At 41.6% G+C, this 21,442-nt stretch overlaps 1 protein-coding gene across 2 annotated transcripts in view; it reads left to right on the top strand.

Annotated features, from left to right (window-relative positions):
* LOC118104555 (AT-rich interactive domain-containing protein 3B) overlaps positions 1–20,861 on the top strand; it is a 50,347-nt gene extending 29,486 nt beyond the window's left edge. For both annotated transcript variants that reach the window (XM_035151521.2, XM_035151528.2), the window contains exons 5-9: positions 12,608–12,791; positions 13,966–14,225; positions 15,650–15,925; positions 16,452–16,544; positions 16,654–20,861. In XM_035151521.2, coding sequence (XP_035007412.1) covers positions 12,608–12,791; positions 13,966–14,225; positions 15,650–15,925; positions 16,452–16,544; positions 16,654–16,850 — 1,010 coding nt within the window. In that variant the 3' untranslated portion in view covers positions 16,851–20,861. The remainder of the gene's footprint in view (positions 1–12,607; positions 12,792–13,965; positions 14,226–15,649; positions 15,926–16,451; positions 16,545–16,653) is intronic.
* Positions 20,862–21,442: the final 581 nt, after the last annotated feature.

Raw genomic sequence — 21,442 nt, 5'->3', positions numbered from 1 at the left:
CATGTACGAGATTTAGCTCTGTTAATAGTAATAAAGGGGTAAGCCGGACTTGTCTCTGTCATTAAGTCGTGTGCTCTTGATGGGGCCTGGGAACGTGTGATTTGGAGGGAGACACAGGAGGGGAGATGGTAATGAGCATAATTAAGATGTTATTTTTCCTTATCTCCACAGTCAGTGGCTCTGCACTGTTTGTTCCTGTCAAGCTTAATTGAGGCAGCCAGTGATGTTTCCAGGGGCCGTATAGCAAATGGGAGTTTCTAGGGTTTGTCTGATCTACAGTCTTAGTTGTGAAAGTCAATCACTAAGTTTAATTTAGCCATGTGAAATGTATTTTCTTTTATTAAATCAAAGAAATATACATTGCCAGGTTATATTTTTGGTTGTATTGTGGTGTGGGAAGAGTGGCCTCCCAGCAGGACATGAGAGGAAGTTCACTAACTGTAACCCCGAGACCAAGAGCTCTGTCCACACCAATTACACCATGAATGGGCTCTGGGGGATCCATGTATGCATTATATTACTCCCCGGTCAGCGTCACACTGGCCCTCGTAACAGGCGGGCCCTCTGTACAAACACCACACCACAATAGGAACATTCTCTGGCTCTTTGATACGGCCCCCTTTTCCTTTAGTTAACACCCCACAACTTCTGGAAAATGGCAGCAGCTGGTTGGTTTAACAATAAAAACACTGGCCATTGTGAGCAACATTTTAGATAGTGCTGTATAGCAGCTAAAATGATTTTCATTCTAGAGCAACCTTTTGACCTTCTGCTTTGTCTGACAGTTGTTACACAAATATAATACTTTTTATCTGCACTTATGTGAGAAACGATTTTCAACTAGTTTCTCTAATCGGACTAATTACAAATGCAAGTCTCAAGATGGATGTAGTTGTCAAGAACCGAGAAGCATGTTTTACATAGAATGCACCAATAAATTGTAGTTGGGAAATTGCATTTTGTCTCTGTCCTTTTGCTCCTCCTTTGCCCCCACCCCATTCTCCTTCCCCCTCTGTTTATTGTGCTACAGTTACAACCACTGAAACTTGATAACACCATGGGGGATAGGGGCGGAGGCCCGTGCTGTGGCCTGTTTGGTGAGTCCAGGGGGAGGAGGGGCTGGATTAAGGGGCCTCCTGTCCAACACGGGATGATTAATGATCTCCAAATAAGTGGGGGCCAACCTTTTTGATAGGGCAGCGCCGACGGACGGCAGACAAGGGAGTGACAGTCGCGTGTCTCTATGTGTGAAAAGGGAGCAAAGAGAGCGTGAAGAATGAAGAGGGCAGACGTGGAAACCACAGGAGACAAGGGCAGACGGGGTGCCAGGGTGACTAAAAGGAAGTTAAGGGAGGCATTGACCAGCTTATGTAGAAACAAGGCCACGCTCTGTCATTTCCCTTTGAAAGCACCTTGTCAGTGGGCTGGAGCTGACCAAGCTCTCCAACCAAACAGAAAGATAATCAGATAGAACTGGTAGCAAAGGGCCTCTACTCTCAGGAAAGGGTGGGAACCCAAATGATACAGAGATTCCAACCACTGCTTTCTAATCATTGCCCCGAGTCAGACTGCGACTGTTCTTATTGGACACATCCTTCCCTGAATTTGTGATCAAAGATTTTATGGTCACTGTGTTGATTTTTTGAGGCCTGAGATTATCTTTGCCTTTGGCAAACTCCACCCGTCGTCTGGCAAATTACAGCGTTTAGGCAGCAAGCCCATCTAAATGGTTATGCCCTTCTCTTCCTTCAAAACAAAAGGAAAAAGTAGTTTCCCTGATGTTTTTCTGTGTGGGTGTGTTATAGAACAGATTCAAATCTTGAGACTGTTTTTTACTTTGTGTTTTTGTTGGTCTTTGTCTCTTTTCCTCTTTCTGTCTCTTCATCCCAACCCCCAATCCGCATAGCCTCCCTGTTATTTCCTCTGTCATTTAGCCCTGCTCTAGCCTAGGATTGCCACTGTGCTGTCTATCTATAATTACGACCATACTGTACAGGGATTTGAGAGTCTAAGCTGCAGAGCTGGGAGATTCTTAATCACCATCCTCATAAGTAACTGAGCAGGGACGACTACAACAAGTGCAGGCCTCATGCTTCTAGCGAGGTCATCGGTCAGGGTAAAAATATCACTGGCTATCCAGTTCATCCATGCATCTTGTTCTGTCTTCTATAGAAAACATGTGCTTACACTGTGAAAAACCGACAGGGCAGTTAGACAACTTTTTGGGAAATGTGCATATTTAAGAATAACACATCACTACAGAATGGATAAGGGACTAGAGAGTTAAAACACAAGCTGTTGCATACACATTGACATTGCACACAAAAAGTGTAATATGGCTGAAACTCTTTTATGACATTTTAAAAACGAATAATATGAACTATGCAATGATATAAAAAGATATTTAAGCAAAAATGGAAGGCTGCAAAGGGCAATGGTGTAAAGAAACTATGAATTAGAACAAATTTTGAAATTATGCAGTTTTATCAATGAATTAATATTCAAAGCTAATACTTAATATTGATCTATTAATTATTAAAGCAGTACTAGGGATATACATTTTTAAACTTGATGTAGGTGGGACGTAGGTAGGATTTTATTATTCAAGAAATGGCACCTTGAGATCCTATTTTATAAAAAAAAAAAATCCAATTAAAAATGAAATTAACTTACATTTTACATAATGTCTAAGTAATGACTATGTTGGCTTTTTTCCCACTCACTTGTGTATTTGTGGGGACTTTGTTAAGCTGTTCCCACATGCAAATCTCCTGTGATCTACAAATTTCCCAAACTTGTGCTACTCTGCATATCTGCCTGTCTTACTTCTCCATCTGTGTCCTGTGTGTGCTCTTAAAACAATGTTTCCTGGCCCCCACATCCCTGTGATGGATGGTATGAAATACATTACAGCCCCCAGAGGAGCCCTACAGCAGTACAATAGCCCTGAGCTCACTTCCAGTGAAGGTCTGCAGCAGTGTTGCATAAGCTACACAGTAAAAGATACGATTGCAAAGGGGCCTAATGGAAAACAAGATACTTGATTTGAGGGAAGAAATGGATGTGAAACACGCCGACACTGATGCCACCCTGCAAGTGCCATTTTAGTTGCTGTGTATCGTCTATTGTGTGACATTCTCCATTCCCTGGTGCCTTTTTCTGTCGTGTAAGGTTCTCCATTTTTAAAACTTCAGTTTTAAATGTAGTAAATTAGCACTCCTCTTTTTCACTGACTGTTTTTAATCTTAATTTAATCTATTGTTTGTAATTTTCGAATTAAAGCATATTGGGCTCTTGACCTAATTTTAAGTCACTTTGCATTAAGAGCATCAGCTAAATCCCTGAAAGGTAAATGTATGACCCACTGTCATGGATTCCAAATGCCAAAAGTAATTAGCATTGATGGGAGTTAAAATTTCCCAAGATGAGTGCACAACCCCCCTCCAACAATCGCTTCCCCCGTTTCGACATATCCCTTTTTCTCCTCGGCTTATAGCAGCTGATGTCTGCCGTATTGATCAGTGGTGCTGGGCCCCAAATGGGGCTCGTCAGCTGATGACTTTATCTGTCAGTCCGTGTGTCCATTGATTTAAGCAGTTAGCTGTGTTATAAGGCTTGCTCGAAGGAAAAGCGAGCCCTGTCAATGCTACACCTGCCAGTGTAGACATCACTGTCACCCACTTACACGTTAAAAAAGCAATACCAGCAGTGAACTGACACCAGTGTTGGATAGAGACCTCAGAAACATGGAGGAGATAGCGTAGTGTCCGATTTTTTTTCTTTTTCCATCTATGCATTATACAGCCTCTCTCTTTTTTAAATTATGTTGTTTGTTTTTTTTACAAATTCTTTGTCGCTCAACCATTTGCTCTTTATATTCGTTTTAAAAGCAGAACCTTTCCCCTGACTGTCTCCTCCCGTCTCTCATTTCTTTTACCTGCAGTTTCTAGCTACGAGTGGAAAACGTTCAGCCTGACCTCCGTAGCTTAATCACAGGAATCTGCTGTTGATGCCAAAGCCCCTCCCTCTATTATTCACACAACATACCATTGTCATGTTGCTGTGACATACATTCTTGACATTTCTGTAAAGATCAGAGTTGCCTGTTTACAAGGGCAAACCGTTGGGTTAATTTTCTCCGACTTGATCTTCCACTCAGATGTTATAATAGAGCAGAGGTCATCCATTATATTTGACAATGCTGTATAGTTTTCAATCGTACCGCTCAAAGACGTTCACATGATGTCATCTGTCAGAACAGGTTTTCTTATTTAGTGTTTTAATATCTGACACAACAATCCTAAAAATGTCACATAATAAGACTTTCTTAATTATGTTTACACACCAACCTGCTGTTGACAGCAGCACTTTTTTTTAAATACATGTTGTAACTGACTGTGTACATTTGAGTGTGTTCATGCTCACTCTTGAGTAGTTCAAGTTGTGGATAGAAAACAGCTTTGATTGGCCTTTTCCTAACTGACTGAAACTCATAATACAGGCCTGTGTCATCTGTGTTTACATCTGCAGCCAATGTCAACAAACATTTGATCTCACCCTCTTCAACTACTAATTACTCATGGTTTCTACAGGTCCTTGATATTCTTCTGTGCAAAAGTTATTTTTATATATTTCTACTACTAACCTGTTAGTTCTCGTAAAAAATTACAATTAAACATGACCCTGATTTTTGATGCCGACTTGAATTTAATGGATATGGTTCTAAAAAGTAAGGCTGGGCAGTAAATTAATATAAATAATCATCCCAATACAATTTTCATTAATAGCAATTTAATTAAGAGTCAATATAAGTTGATGTTATACTTGTGCATTGGGAAAGCACATTGAGAAGGTAGAACAAAGTTGTTGTTACACAGTTATTAAGATTAATATTTTGTTGTTCATCAAGTGTTTGTCATCGTCTGCTCTTAAAGAAATTAAGATAGATATGTTGATATTCAGAAAGTTTTTGAAAAAAAATACTCTAGATAAACACGGATTTGTTGGTATAGCAGAATAAGTATGAGTAACTCAGGCATGGTATCAGCAGTAGCAATACAAAATATTAAACAGTAAGAAAGCCCCAGCAGAACTGTGCAGTGAGGTGGGAAAATGTTCACTCATTGAATGCATGGCTCACTCGTGAGTAGGCGTTAGTAGTTGCTTTAATGTAAGTAAAGTGTACGACTGGGGGTCTGAAGACATGAAGTTATTGGAATATTTAAATCAACCCCTCACAGTGAGTCGGTGCAGCGCAATAAAGATTTTATAATCTCATTCATTTATCATAGAGTTAGTGTGCAGAATGCTGGTGTCACGATAACACTCAGCACAGGCCTCTGTCTAGTACATAGTGCCTCAGCCACCTGCAGATTTTCACAGATCAGCTAAATGTTTACAGTAGATAAACATTCACAGATACTGGTTGGTTACCTTCAAATATGGCTGCTGGGTGAAATAACTTAACCACATTACATGAGAAATAGCCCGGAGCTCTAATGCATGGATGCAACTGGGCAGAAGGGAGGGTATTTCACCTACATGGCAGACATCTATCAGGTCTCCCTTCAACCATCAGACCAATCCCTTATTTTAATAATATCCAATATTTTTCTGTGAATTCCCATCACAAATTGCAGCATTTCACTTCTGGATTTGCTTGCATTATTTTATTCGATGGTCTTTTCCCCACTAGGCTTGTCTTACTGTGGAGGAAAAGAGCTGTGATCTGATGACTAATGAATTAATATATACAACTCTATGCAAATAATATTGTTGTGTTTAAATTTGTATTAATATGAAGAGACATCCTGCATGGGAAATCAAATTAAAAAAAATCTTCATATTTCCCGTGTGGTGTACGTCTCTCAGATGTCTCACATCACCTCTGTCTTTCTGAGATACTTCAGAAACTGAAAGAGTAGTGACCCTGAATAACCAGTAGTGACATCAGCCAGCTCACCGTTCATCCACCTATCCACTCATCCATCGCTGTATCAGCCCGTGTTGATTGGGGTCTGGTTAGTTGATCTGCCGGGTCTCTGGGGATCGAGGGGACTTGGGTTACAGTTGGAGAGGCCATCTCACTTTTCGCGCCGTCCAACCTTTTCAATCCCCCTCCCCCTCTATTTCACCAGGTGACCCATCTTCATGACCCACGGAGAAGGAGTCATGTTTCTCTCTCTTTTTTCGTTCTCTCTTGCATTCTGTGCACACTTCTCGTTTCTTTTCTAAAATGCCGTGACTGTCAGAAAGATGAGGGCTGAACCAAACAGTTAACAGTTCTTTGAACATCATATGTTTGTCAAGTGCAAAATTGCACTTGACAAACATCTAATCATGTGGTTGAAGTTCTAATAGTGTCATTATTTGTAGTTTGGCAATCTCCCCTGTGTGAGAACGGCTCCCGCTGAGATTTACAGCTTGTGGCTGTTGTTTGGAACCTCGCCAGTTTTTTTTTATGTTTGACACCACAGGCTGATGCAGTCGACAGTGCACAGAAGCGTGCTCGTTATAATAATTTTCACTAAGGAGCTACTCTCTCTGTTTCCTGAGTAAATATAGTTTCGAGTGACTTATCCATCATTGAAGGTTATTTTTTTTAATGAGATGGAGGGAAGACTGAGAGAATGCGAGAAGAGAAGAGAATCTGGTGCTTAATAATTGTCCGAAAATGACAAGTTCAATCTGAAACGTGTGTTTATGGCATTTATCAGACCTAGTTTTATAATCTGGTGAAGGTGTTTCTTTTCTTTATTTCATCAATAAAGGGACACGTATGCATGTGAAAACTCCATATACAGGATCTTTGGTATATTAAAATCATGTGATGTGTACATGTGGCTTTACTAGACCCAGTGTTGTGAGAAGGACTGCGTTTTTATTGCTTATCACATCTTGGTTAAGTATAGTTGAAGCCAAGTCATTATTTCTTTGTCTTTGTGCCTTGCCTATCTCCCTTTGTTTGTCTCTCTGCCTTCCTCGCCCTGTCAATTCACATTAATTGCACTTTATTGACATGACATGAATGAAACCTATGCAGCCAGCAGTATAGAGCACATCGATCCAACATATTATGGACTTTATTAGATGACTGTTCCTGCCTTCCTATCTCTCTGTCTCTACCAGCTGTGGCTGGAGCTTCATGCTTGGAATAGCGATGTATCTATAGTGTAACGTTACAGCGTTACAACACTTGATATGAATTGGTCCATCAGGCGAGTGGTGGCTCTGCCTGGACTAAAGATAGCAAATTCCATACACTCAAGGATTTTTTACCTTTTATGTCCCTGACCATGCATCAAAAATAAAACAAACATGCCCCAGCGTACAGCAGGGTCCTCGACAATATGCTGCCCCGACGTTCAAACATATAAACAGCCAGGGGGCTGCCCGACATAAAGTAAACTTCCAGCATGTGGAGCCCAGACACCCGTCTCTCCTGTCAATGTCCTTCTGTCCCATGCTAATGAAGGGTTTGGGCTGTTCTGTAGTGATTTTCTCTAAAAACAAATTCTATATTTATCTTGTATATTTTTATGTATATAAAAACACACTCTCAACACCTGTTACCAACAGCAATATATTCAGTGGTGCAGTTAATGCAGTCAAAAATGCATCTTCTTGACACTTGTTAATGCCAGTTTGATGACAGTAAAGGATTTATATACTCCTTTAGGATCAGAGTTTCTTACAAACAGTTGTTCCAATGAGCGACAGGAATGTACTCAAAAGGAAATAAGGATATAGTCCTGACCAGAGAGTTTGGTCTGATCCGGCATGTCCATTTGGTGATTGTAGTAAGGAGGAGGAGGAGGAGGAGTAAGGTGTGGGTGGGTGGCTAGGCTGTGGGTGCTCTGAAAGGACTCAGACACTGCTATGAGGCCAGGGGCTGTTTGTGTTGGCTGACACCTTCCTTACAGCAGTAATCCAGTCTTTCTCCAGCTGGCTAGCTACTGCACCTCCCCCTTCCTTTTTTTCCATCCTTCCTTCCTTCCCTCCCTCCTAGAGGTAGCAGGAAGTATTTCTCTCTTCATGCCTTCTCTTTCTCTTATCTGTTTTTTTTTTAAATCTCTGTTCATTTCCCTCTTATCTTTTCTCCTTCGTGTTCTTTCTCTTTGTGTCAGCATTTGTGTCACTAATCAGAGTCCAAAAAAGCAAAAATAATCCAATTAAATAATCTTTAAATTGATTGCCGCAATTAAAGCAGCCAAAGACAATGCGATGACGTGGTGTTTTCTTCCGGTTCCTTTTGTTTTTCTTGTCTTGCCTCACTATAGATGGTGTTAAAACCAGCCAAAGCTCATTGTGTAAAAAATTTCCTGTATGTTGTCCGCTGGAAGGCTGTCGCTCTGTAACTTAATTATTTAAAAAATGTCCATCTTGTGAAGTCAGCGATATTTAATTTACCACCACTAGCGTCAGGGACACCCAATTGATTTATTATAGAGGCCCTTTAATGTGAACAGCTGTTTCCTGCTAAAAATAGGTCAGGGGTCAGATAAAATGACCTCTTTTTTGTCCTCACATTGAGATATAAATATGTGGTAAAGGTTATTTATTTTATTCAGATGGACGATCTGTCTCTGTCTGTCACAGGTTAGTGACATATTGTTTATGTCTAATAAATGCCACCAGCCTCTGAAATGACGAATAAAACGATAACATATTTTATTTTATAATTAAGTTTTAATGAATGTGTTTTATCATCGTTTTGCTGTGTTTCTTTCAAGAGGTTTATTTTCCTATAGTGTCAATGATTTCTATCCTTCTGGGAAATCAACACAGGCATGAACTTTATCAAATATAAAAACAATTGATTATCTGCAGAAAATATCCGCTACATCATCTAATATCAAACTGTTTTTTTTTCTGCAAAACCCTTAAATGAAAGTCTGTCACTAAGTTTTTTCAAGCTGTCCATTTCTGTCACACTCATTGCCCCTTTTTCTCCTCTGTCAGACTCTGTATCTATATCCCTTATCATTTGAAGTCTAGCCGCTTGAAGCTAGCCGTGTGGCTCTTGTGTTCACAGTGGAAGTCAGAGGAAAGACTTAGGGAGTGGTTCAGGGCCCCTCAGCCGCGGCACTTCCCACCAGAGGGACCTCTGACCCCTGGTGCCATTAATCACTAGGCTCCTGATGGCCCTGTCCCTCGGGGAAAATCAGTCCAGGGCAAAGGATGATGGGAGGTGAAGCCTGCAGCCAATTACAGATTGGCTCAGAGCAGCCGAGTGGACAAATCACGGCTTCACAGAGAAATGAAATACCCAATAGTTGCCCACATGAAGCCTGCACAGCCGAATACCTTGAAGTGATCTTGTGTCAGTGACGCTCATGTTGTCTCCAGTCTTCTCTAAAGAAAAGCAGGCACTGAGGTTTAAATGGCAGCAGTAATAACAGCAGAATAGGGTGCATGAAGTGGTCTGTGAGGCAGAGGAGTTGTGCTGCCCTGATCAAAAGAGATGTTTTGGACTGGTCTAATTAAGCCTGTTAGAGCTAAATGTCTCCAGGGTTGGAAACGGAGCAGATGTTAGACTCCAAAGGCGGGCGGCACGTTTATTCTCTCAAATTAGAGAACTCTCTGGGTAACTGCCCAAGTGTTGGTAATGTGATTTTTGGTCAATTATGGCATTATCAAAGGTGCTTTCCCAGCCCTTTCATATGTGGTCAAGCCGTGTTGACATTTGAAACCTGGCTAATGTCACATGTTGACTAATTAATACAGTTTTAGGTTTCAAAAGCACCTTTGGTCCGCTTATGATATATAGATAGCTATTTGGTTTTCTCTTAAACAGACACACGCACATACACGCTACGCTTGGCTCTCTTATCTGAAATCTGTCATTTTTTCGTCTTGTTTATGGCTATATGCGCTCTAAAAAATAGCTCCTTGCAAATGTGTTAATTCAGATGTTGATGTGACAGCAGATGCTGATAAAGAGGTGAATAAACACGTAGACATGAATTAAAGCCTAACCAACTGCTGGCCTGTCACTATGGGGCCAGTGCTGTTGTGTCTCATTTGTTGTGCTCTCATTGTTCACGGCCGGGCCTGTATGAAAACATGGCTTCCTGCTGACCTGCAGTTTAATTCACACATCAATAACCCCTGGCTGATCTCTGACCCCTCTAGTTGTACTAATTGTTTGATGCAGGATTGATGTCCAATGCTGCATTAAAGAACCGATGAGGCGCTGGCAGCAAAGCATTCCTGCTGCACGGTGTGTTCTGGAAATGTTTCTGTTGCCCAAAGATGTGGTGGAAGTTCTGCACAGCCTAGCAGGAATGTGTAACGTGTATTGTATTGTATTATTTTCTACTATTACATTTTTAGTTGTAATTTATTTACTACTACTATATACTGTTAACCTGGTGATTTTGAAATGGTGGACTTCATTATAAAAAGAAATAATTTAACTCAAGAATTTTGAAGATAACTACCAACAATTGCTTTAACAATTAACATTAGCTGGATAACTAAATGGGGAATACAGCCCTGGTCTTTATCCGGAACATTAAATACTATTTCACTGGTCCTCTCCTCATGCTCTTTACATAGCTAATTTAAATGATCTGTAAAAGAGAAAGGCATCTTGGCAAAGGGCCCTGTTGGTTTGCTGATGGGTAATTGGCTCTGGAGATAAGATGGCTGTTTTCCAAGAACAGCATTTTCTTCAGCTTTAACAAGATGAAACAATATTAACCACATACCATGGTGCTGTGTTGCTTTGGTTATGTTCATTTTACAGGGTGACAGGAGGTTTGTAGGCCGGTTTACAGGACTCCAGATGTGCATTTTGTACGTACACCAGTTCCAACGAATGCAATCTATTTCAATCCTTGAATATTTATTTTCATGAATTTGTTTTGCACATATGATGTATTGTATTGCATTAGGTTTTAGGGGTGTACCTAATAAACTGGTTCCACTGTACATACTGTGTTCCTACATATATTTTCCACTTCTCCTATGATATCCCAGTGGGCCATAATTCCTTGCTGGCCTGTGTTTGAATGTAAAGACCGTAAGCAACAGGTTCACCATCTTTCCCAACCATCATATAAACACTGATTATTATAATCCTTTATTATGACCTGATTTCCCTTCCCAAACACAGGCAGAGCTTTTGTCCTCTAGAAATCAGTTGTATTTCTAAATGAAAAACTAAGGGAACTAAAGAGGAAGAAATGTTTAATTTCTAACATTACATTTAATATGCAGTGCACTAAACTGGTCAGATCCATGGTTCCCGACAGTGATGCCACACCTTCCTGATCTCCCAACTTATGCATGTCCATGTGTTCACCCCTTGCACATGGCTTTAAGACATGTTGCTAATTTAAGAAAATGAATCAGGGCTAATCTTCATGGCCTGATCACACTGCTATTTTACAAAGTCATTAATGAGTCCAATTCCAGGTTGAGAGCAGCCTGTGGAGGGGCTGAAGGATTGGCTGGCATTAACTGTGAGGGCAAATCTGTGTGACTCCCTTGTGCCGGGCCCAGCAGCACTAACAGCAGAGGGGTGTGGATTTACTCGGTACAATCCTCTAAATGAGCTTCATTATACTGGCCTATCCAGGACCCCCCCACCCACCGCAGCCCATGGATTAGCAGGTCGTCACAATCCCCAGTCCCCTCCTCCCGCTCCATGCGTACACTGTTGCACATTGCACTTTTTGATTCTGTTGCATACGGCGAGCGTCCAGCTCCTCCCCCCTCGCTGTCCTCCCCCTTCCTCCTCCCCACACGTTCCCTGCAAGCCTCACTGCAGATAAGCTGTTGACAAGATTAATGCATCTGTATCAAAAGTCTAGAGCCGCTTTGCTTTGTGTTGTTTGCGAATCCCCTTTCCAGGTCAAGCCAGATTGCCTTAACTGGGCTAATATGTTTTCAAGCCAAATTTAAAAGGCATGCAGGCAACAGGTCTGCCACCCTTGTCTTACCAGCATCCTGACACCACTTAGGTCACTGTCTGGAGGTCATAAATTGATCCTGGGGGTTTGGCAGTTTTTAATATATAAATACATAGTATGTAGACTTCATATGACTTTTTTATTTTCACTGTAACAGCTTTAAATACATGTTTGTGTTTGATGCAAATATGTCTCAGTCGGGATGCACATAAGAGAAACCATCAGCATTACGGTTTCCATTCCTGTTGAGACTGACCCTGTGTTAAAAACATGCACACTTGATACACATTTTGAAACTAGAAGGTCACTCAGTAGAGCACATACCTCCGCCATAACCACATGTAAATTCACAAGAATCACTTCGTCATTTGGTTCAGCATCAAATCGTGTACACAAATATCAGTCCCCTTAACAAACCAGATTTCATGAAATATTCTCAGAGAAATCAACAAAATGCTGAAAAATGCCCTATCTCGCAATGTTAAAGCAAGTGAAAATCCCAGATCTGCATAAAAAATGTTCTTCTCTCACCCTTTCCTCATCCTTCCACAAAGTTTCATGGTAATAACATCTTTGGAGGAGGTGATAAGATCATCCAGCCTAAATCACCCAGCATGTGTCACTAAGCTATTACCTCTTTAGATGTATCATTTGTAACATGCTGTGATTTTTTTGTCTCTCCTCCTCAGGAACCCCTGTCAATCGTATCCCCATCATGGCAAAACAGGTCCTGGATCTGTACATGCTGTACAAGCTGGTGACTGAGAAGGGGGGGCTGGTGGAGGTCATCAACAAAAAGATCTGGAGAGAAATCACAAAGGGACTCAACCTTCCTACCTCCATCACTAGTGCAGCTTTCACCCTGCGCACACAGTAAGTCTTTATATGGAACAACAACCAAAAATATTAATTTCATTGGCCACAGTAGCAGGGTTAACCCTAACCCTAACCCTCATTTTAATCTCGTAAAAATTCTAATTAAATTAATCGCAACTAAATTAAGAATCCCTAATGTGTGACTTCTCATAGGGAAACAAGCACCTCCCTTTTGCTACAAGTCGGTGTTTGTAGTATTAGAACAAGTGGGTTTGTGTGTGTGTTGCTATGAATACAAATGTCAATATTAACCGTGCCAGTGTGTTTATACACAATGCAAGTTTGTTTCCTCCACCAGGCCACCTTGCCTCTTCCCATTCAATCCCTCCATCCATTACATCACACATAGAGCCCATTGACTCCCATAGATTTATTGACATGATTTGGGTCAGAGTTCACAATGACTAAGGTGGGGTTTGACTGACAGCTTGTACGCTGAGCCTCGACTAAAACGCGCTCGCTCTCTTGATGGAAACCCGTCCAGAGATGTAACACCCCTCTCTCCTGTCCACTAGCAGGGTGCCCTAATGAACCTTTATGTATTTTTAATGTCGGTGGGTTGTTGTGTAGGGTTGCTGTGCTAGCTCTATTTAATGGACAGTGCTGCTCTTAGCCTCGTATTGATCCTCTGTATTACTGTTCCACCATTATGCAGTCAGCATGCATAATACTGGATGTTCATTTTATCGTATGTTTTTATGGGATGGAAAACATACCAGAGCTGTGACTGTGCATAGTCGTAACGCCCCTGCAATGTCGTGTAGACTCCTCACAAAACATATTTTGTTTTCAGCTACTTGACTTCACTGTAGTACATGTAATCATATTCTACTACTGTACTTCTCACTAAAACAATGTCTTTTAGCAACCCGATTCCTTGTCAGCGTGTACTCACTGCTCTGCAGAAAAAAATATTTCTAAGGCACAGACAGAATCTTTTTTGTAACAAAGCCACTGTAATGTAATTATATAAATTGGTATGTTAAAGTTGGTATTAATTACATTCGATTATCTGTCAAATGTCTTAATATTTCTGACTCAGACAGAACGTTTTGTAGTTGTTGTTGTTGTTTTCTTTTGAACTGCATTAAGTCCCAATGATAATGTTGATGCTTGCCCTGTGAATGTTACTCTGGTGATCAGACGTGTTGCCTTGCGTGTGTGCTTTCAGGTACATGAAATACCTGTACCCCTATGAGTGCGAGAGGAAAGGCCTTAGCTCCCCGGGTGAGCTCCAGGCCGCCATCGACAGTAACCGACGCGAAGGCCGTCGTCCGAGCTACAGCAGCAGCCTCTTCCGCTTCTCCCCTTCTCCAAGCACAGCCCCCCACATCCTCTCACCTCCCAAGATGCACCTTTCAGCTCTGGGGCACGGGACCTCGGCAGTCCTCAATGGCCTGCATGCCTCACCAGGACCCTCTCTGAAGAAAGGTAGGCATGTTAAAGTTGTGCAGGGTAATTTTAGAACAGGGACCTATGGTAGTGTGAGGTAACCTTTGTTTATTCATAAATACAATTTTTTTTTTTACGATATGTGGGATTTTCCCACTAAACCATGCCTGTGAACAGGCAGCTCTCAGATGAACATATGAAGGGTGAAGAAGGGAACATATTTGCTCAGAAACATGTCTTTGGATTGATTAAGTTTATATTAAACTGGGTAAATGTTTATTTAAAACAATGTAACCTCTCTACAGTGGTCGGTATAGACTGGAGTGTTCCAGTTACAGATGTACTGGGTATTTATTGTGAAATACTGCCCTCTATCGCAGTTTAGAAACACTACATCTGGTCATGCCATTGGATAAACATGACTGGAGCAGTACTTGTGGATTAGGTTATGGTTTAAATGATTGAAGGAGGTGTGTGTGTGTGTGTGCGTGTGTGCGTGTGTGTGTGTGTGTGTGTGTGTGTGTGTGCGTGTGTGCTGTGTGTGTGTGTGTGTGTGTTCTTCCAAAGTTATTGGTATGAGAGTGTTCACTTGTGTGTGCATGCATGAATGTTGGTATGAGAGTGCTCTGTTATATTTATGTATTACGTTCTTGCAATGACTCACCTTCCTTCCCTCCACTATGTCAGTGTGTGTGTTTGTGTGCGTGGGTGTGTGTTGTCCATCCAGGTGTTTAAGAGACCGTGTATGAACCAGTTTTGCCTCAGGCAGCTCAGATCCCTCAACTTTACTGCTGATTAATAACATGGTTCCCACGCCGGGGGGACATTTTATGAACTTTGAAGCCTTCAGTCCACATCATTAGGATCCTGTTGATAACTGTCATTACACGATTGTCTTATCTGATGTCACTTTGACTTGGCTGGAATGTGACTGTGACATGCATCCCGACAATACCCGTGGCTTGACTTGTCCAAGGCTCGGATTTTACTTGTTATTTACTTGATGTGGTCACGTAGGAGGGGACATGGTTTTGCTGACCTCTGCCGTTGTCAATGTGTAACAGCGTCAGATCAAAAGCTCTGCTGGACTTTGAATTTGTTCCTCAGTGAGGTTCTGTGAACAAACAGGGGGTTTGCAGGTTGTCCACCAGTTAAATATGACAAGAGATATTTTAGACAATTGTGATTAAAAAAACTGTTCTGATTGGCATTTAAATATAATTTCTTATAATACGTTTAAACCAGACTTACCTACTTAGCGTTTTTAGCAAACATTCCTGACTCATAATGGGTGAGAGGCAGGGGTACCTGGTCAGGCCACCAGTGAGTCTATCTCAGAGCTGACACGCGTCCTTGAACATTCACGCTACCTAGATCCATAATTTACATTTTCAGTCTATGCAGATCAAGTAATGGCTCCATTAGAATTTATAAAACTATCACTCCATTTCTCTCTCTTCCAGATGACCTGACCTCCTCCATCATGGCAGGGCGGTCCTCCATGGCGCTGGCCCTGGGTCAGCACCAGGTTGCTGGATTGGCAAGAGCCGCCACACTGGAGCAGTTGAGAGAAAAGCTGGAGACCGGCGTTGGAGGAGAGGGGCCAGAGAGGAAGATGGCCCGTCTGGCAGAGGAGCAGCAGCGTCTGATGCAGCAGGCTTTCCAACACAACCTGCTGGCTATGGCATCCCAAATGCCTATGAACCTGCGCATGGGAGCCCCCGTCATCACCACCAGAGGTCAGTGCTGCTGTGCAGTTTTTCAAGATACTCTGAGAAATACCTTGCAACTATCAAAATTCAGTGTTTCCATCGAGTCAAAAGCAGATCTTAGTGTTGCCAAATGTCCTTTCTGTTAAAGCATTGACACATTCTCTCTTGAGACAGCATGCAAATAGCATGCAAATAGCTTTGTTCATGTACTAAATGACAAGGCAGTTCTGGTGCAACTTTGTTCCAGAAAACTGAAGGTTGCAACATTCTGTCACAATAATATCCAGTGGATATTAAATAATCGTATGAAATACTGTTACGCTGATCAACAAGAAAACCTTAATGTCAAAATTAGGCAAAGTTTGACATTAAATCTCTCTAAATATATTACATGTCTAAAATGCTAATAGTTGGCCACATCAGTATTTAGCCCTTTCTGCACCCACTAATTCTGTATAAGCACAGACAAATGTATTTATGTTGCTATTTAGGGACAATATATCATGTAAATATACAAAAAATCATCAAAACATTGTGATCTCTCTTTCCTCAGATCAGAAGCAGCAGGATATGTCTCTTAGCATCTCGACTAATGGGAATGCCAGCATCACAGTCTCAGTGGAGGTCAATGGCACAGTCTACTCAGGTGTGTATTGATTGTTATAGCGTGTTACATTTCTTTAGTGCAGTAAATAATTATTAGGATGTATAACCTGCACTTAATGTAATGACGTCTCCTATAACCCCCCCTACAGGAACCCTGTTTGCCCACAAGTCTGCAGGGGCCCCGGGGCCTGCTGTCTCGGCTGCGGCTGCTACAGCCTCCCCTGCTGGAACCAGCACTAGCTTTGGCTTCTCTATGCCCCCGGCTCAGACCCTCAGCCCCTCGTCCTCCTCATCCTCCTCCAAGGGTCCTGGCTCGGCCGAGCCTGTCCCCAGCGGGTCACCTTGACTCCAGCTGCCCTTTGTACCTGCTCCCCTGGCCTCTCTTCCACTGGGAGACCCCGCATGAATATACAGTACAATGAGAAACCAATAAGATTAACAAACTGTTGCACAACAAATACCTCATCAACCCTGTCAACGTCTTGGCTGTCCAATCATGAACACAGAGCCTGAGAATATTATATGACAACATGTGCCCGAACGCACAGCTATGCATTTTACTCAACACACACACACACACACACACTCACACACACACTACACAACAAACGCACACAGACACACAATCCACACACATGTGTTAATCCTAATGTACATGCTAAACACAATCAGCTCAGCCAAAACCCACTGACAGGTGTAGTCACAACTGAACTTGAAAAGTTTTATCTTAGGACATTTTGTTTGTTTGTTGCCATTTTTGTCGTCTTTTTTGATTTTGTGTTTTAGAATGATTTTGTTTTTAGTTTTTCCCTTTTAACATACCTCAAATCAAGTAACCTGCAGTGGTGTCTTTACCTCAGGAGCTGTAGTATATTTAACCTGAATCAACTTTATTTTTGTATTCTTTTTGACCTAGTTGCAATCAGGGGAAGTCGGGTAACTCTCACCAGTGGAACCTTGTGTACATAGCAGCCACCTCGCAGTGACAGGCCTCCAAGCCGGGCCGCTCACGTTTCTTTAACATGCTGTTGCCCCCTTTGCTGAATTCAAACTGGTGAATGATCAGATGCTGTAGATCAGCACATTAAATACCTCGTTTCATAACTCCGCCCTCAATTCAGATTACGTGAAATCCATTGAAGAAAGGCTGGAGGCGCAAACCCTAAATCTAACCTCTCCCAGGTCCACACAAGCTGTCCTTAAACAAACGGTGCACAAAGCTGGGGGAACAGCAACTCACAAGCCTCGCAGACCCTGAGCTCATGTCTCCACTCGGCCCCGATCTTTGTTACAGAGCAGTAGCACTGAGGCCTTCTTAGCCCCCCTGCTACACAATCAGATTTGAGCTATTTGTAGCTCATTTTGTTTATGCATCCTTCCTCCAGCTGCAGCCACATAGCTGAATGCCAATCTGACAGCATCATTGTCAACGCATAGTTCTCAGACCTCATACCCGCCCCTCTGCTCTGGAGGCCATCTCTCTCTCTCAGGAAGTGACAACTGCAAGGACTCACTGTTAAATTAAAGGGAAACAAGAAAGGATTCATACCTGAAGAATGCACAAGTCTACATGACTGTTTATACCTCATCAGACCCCCTCACAAGGGGGGTTACACTACATACCTCATACGGCTGCAAGGCCATCGGGACTTGACGCCCCAAAAACCTGTGAATGGAAATCGTACCTGAACTGAAACTGACACAAACATACTCTAACACTCTGCTTATGGTTTTGGGGACAAATAGAACTGGGGTGGGCTCGCTATCTCTCTCTCCTGTATTTACTTGTAGAACTTTTTTATGCTTGCTTCAATCTTTCTTTCTTTCTGCCTCCCTTCTGTCCTTCTTTCCTTCTTTCTTTGGTTTCTCGAGTTGTTGTCTGAGAATTTATCTGCATCATTTTCAGGGAAGAGGAAAACAGCTGTAGCCATTTCCTCACTGACATATGTAGATTTGTGGGATTGATCACAGGTTTCAAGGTCACAGAGGTCGAGATGAATAAAAAAGAAACGACCACGTTAACCTTGAATTTGATTGTGATTTGCATTATCGCAGTTAATATCTTCTTTGATGACAGCAGCGAAATGATATGCATGTGTACAATCATGTGACCAGTGCTTTAACACTCTTATCCTCTGGTTCACATTAGACTCTGGTTATTGCACAGCTAAATACCAAAGACTAGCCCAGTCTCTCTAGAAAGATCCCTCATACTGTCCTGCTCACACCCACTGTGGTGCACTGCACGACAGGTCAAGGTCCAATTTTGGAAAAAAATGTTGCATCTAATCTCACTTAATCTTTTTTTTTTTTATATAAGAATATATTTAGGGTGATGTGAGGTAAATTTCTTTGATTTTGTGACATGTACAGATGGACATTATTTGTAGGCTATTAGCAGATATTTAAGTGTCGTTGTCCAGAACTTGGCCCAGATGCTGTTGCTTCTCCCTCTAATTTAATCCCACCCACTGTGGACGCAGTGCTTCGCCGCCAAAGTGGACAGATGCTCATGAGTTTAATAATTATAAAGACCCACTTCCTGATGATGCAGAAACACGTGGGTTATCCCTTCAATTGTAAGGTATTTTTCTCCCTTTAATATAAATTCTTAGCATTTTCAAAACACCATAATGGATGGACATGACTTTTCTAGCTTTATCTGTGTTGAATGTGAGGCATTTTAACTGTGTAGAAACCCCTTAAAGCCCGGTGTGAACTGAGGAGGCAGACTTGTTGCTTTTTATTAGACTGTATTTTAGCCATTACGTGTCAGGTTTTGCAGACGTTTTGCGGTGCAGATCACAGTTGAGGGTTCGAGGGGCTGGACGATGGTGCTGTTAGTCCTTTTTGCTGTACCCTTCAGAACCCTGTATGACACATAACTGTATTTTATAATGGTGAGAATTGTAGATGCTGCCTTAAAAATAGTTGCTGGTGAGATCCGGACAGTGGAGCTTTCACTACTCAGCTGGCTGGGAATAAAACAAATGTCTTTCTCTTCGAGCTTAATCCTTTGGAGAGTAATCAAAGAATTCAATCAGATGTTAGACACCAGTTGTGAGAGGAGAGTTTTGCTATTTATTTGTGTTTATTTTTTTTCTGGTGGACCTTGTGTTTAGTAACAGTTACGCTTAAAGACTTTAGGCTGTGTTACTAAAACACCTCCTTATTTCTAAGTCCAAGCTTTCTGTTTCATCTGCTAAGTCCAAGCAATGACTGTTTGATAATGTAGCTTCACTGCCTTTGTATGTCTGTGTGTGGTTGTGTGTGTTTCATGTGTGTGCAAGCAGGTTCAGTGCATACTGTGGTAGCAGTTTTAGCATGTAGAGAAATGTACCTTCATGCACTTATAATAACATTACGGATACTGCTGGTGGAGCTACTGTCATGGTTATATCTTTGGAGAGGAGGGGCTTCTAAAATCTTTACTGAGATATCTGGAGCATGAGGCTCATTTACAGACATGCAATTCCCAGTTTGTTAAATGGGAACAGCACTGTACAGCTACAGTTATCTGCTGCTGCTGAAGAGTGATGAAGTGTTGAATGTCTGGTCACCTCCTTAATGTCCGGGCTCCTCCCACCTGACCTGCTGCGTGGATGAATTTGTATGTGTGTGTGTGTGTGTGTGTGTGTGCGTGTGCGTGTGCGTGCGTGCGTGCGTGTGTGTGTGTGTGTGTGTCTATCACAGACACCCCCCATCCAACCTCATTATACCACAATACCTCAGGGCAGTGGGCTGTACTCACTGTTGCGTTCGGGGGGACGAGTACTGACGGAGGCTGCAGTCACTTCGCCGAATGCTACTTTTGGTTTTTGCTGTTGCATTTTTGGATTTTTCTTTTCTTTACGTTGTTGTTGTCAGTAACTGCAGGCAAAGTCTCGTCACTCAGGAAGCTGTGAAGTTGGAAGTCTGCAGAACCTCTTGTCTCTCAGATGATTTTGGAGTTAATTCAGTTTTAAATTGTTTAAGAACTAACCTGATCTGTGTAAAAACAGGCGCATATGCAAGTGGTTATCGAATACCTCATTTATCAATTTTATGTTGTTGTTTTTTGGCTTGTACAATGCTCCGTATATTAATTCAACTGTGGGGTTTGTGCATATTTTTGTACTGTTATTATTATGGACATGATAATAATGATATTATAGTTTTCTCTTTGATTAAAGTAAACAAAAAATAGGACAAAATACATGAATGCTTGTAAAAACTGGTTTGTGCTGATTGTATTTAAGAGGAGCACTTTTCCAAAGTGGTTTTCACACATTCAGTTTTGTTCATATTAGTAATATAAAGATATGGTTCTCAGGGCTTTAAACTTGTATGTCATGATAAAGTTTTACTTTATATCTTATATCCGTGTGCTTGTTTATTTGTTCTTTGAAATATCAGTGACGACCACATACAGTGTTTGCTAAAGTTCAGAATTGTGAATATTTCCACGTCTTCTCTATTTCACATTTAAAGTGGATTTTCCGTTTTTCCGTCCTCTGGCCTTTCCACAGATGAGAGGTTTCTGTCACATGTGCAGCAAGTTTCACAAAAACAGCCTCAAGGCTCGATCTGGAAATTTTATACTGGTTATTCCACAGAAACTTCACCAGGCTTTTTAATGAGTCACTCTGTCTTGGGGAAATATCAATATTTAAATATGATCAATTAAACATCTTAGGTAAGGCTGATGTGACACCACCTCCACCCACAACACTGAAACCAAACCATCATGCAGAGGAAATGTCACAAGGTAAATTTTTTAAATTCCCATGAGTCCTTGTGACAGCATGTGACAGCATGTGACAGCATGTGAAAGGCTGGACCTTTAAAACTTTAATCTAGCAACTTCCTCTTCCTGTAAAGATTAAGCAAATGTACGAGAAACTTCATCTAAAAGCGAACCAGGAAGTTAGATGTTATCATTACTTAACTGCTTAATCT

This window comes from Hippoglossus stenolepis, chromosome 1 (genome assembly GCF_022539355.2).
Source record: "Hippoglossus stenolepis isolate QCI-W04-F060 chromosome 1, HSTE1.2, whole genome shotgun sequence".
NCBI classification, from domain to species: Eukaryota; Metazoa; Chordata; class Actinopteri; order Pleuronectiformes; family Pleuronectidae; genus Hippoglossus; species Hippoglossus stenolepis.
Note: the sequence above shows the minus strand (reverse complement) of the source record. Positions and strands in the feature narration are given on the sequence as shown.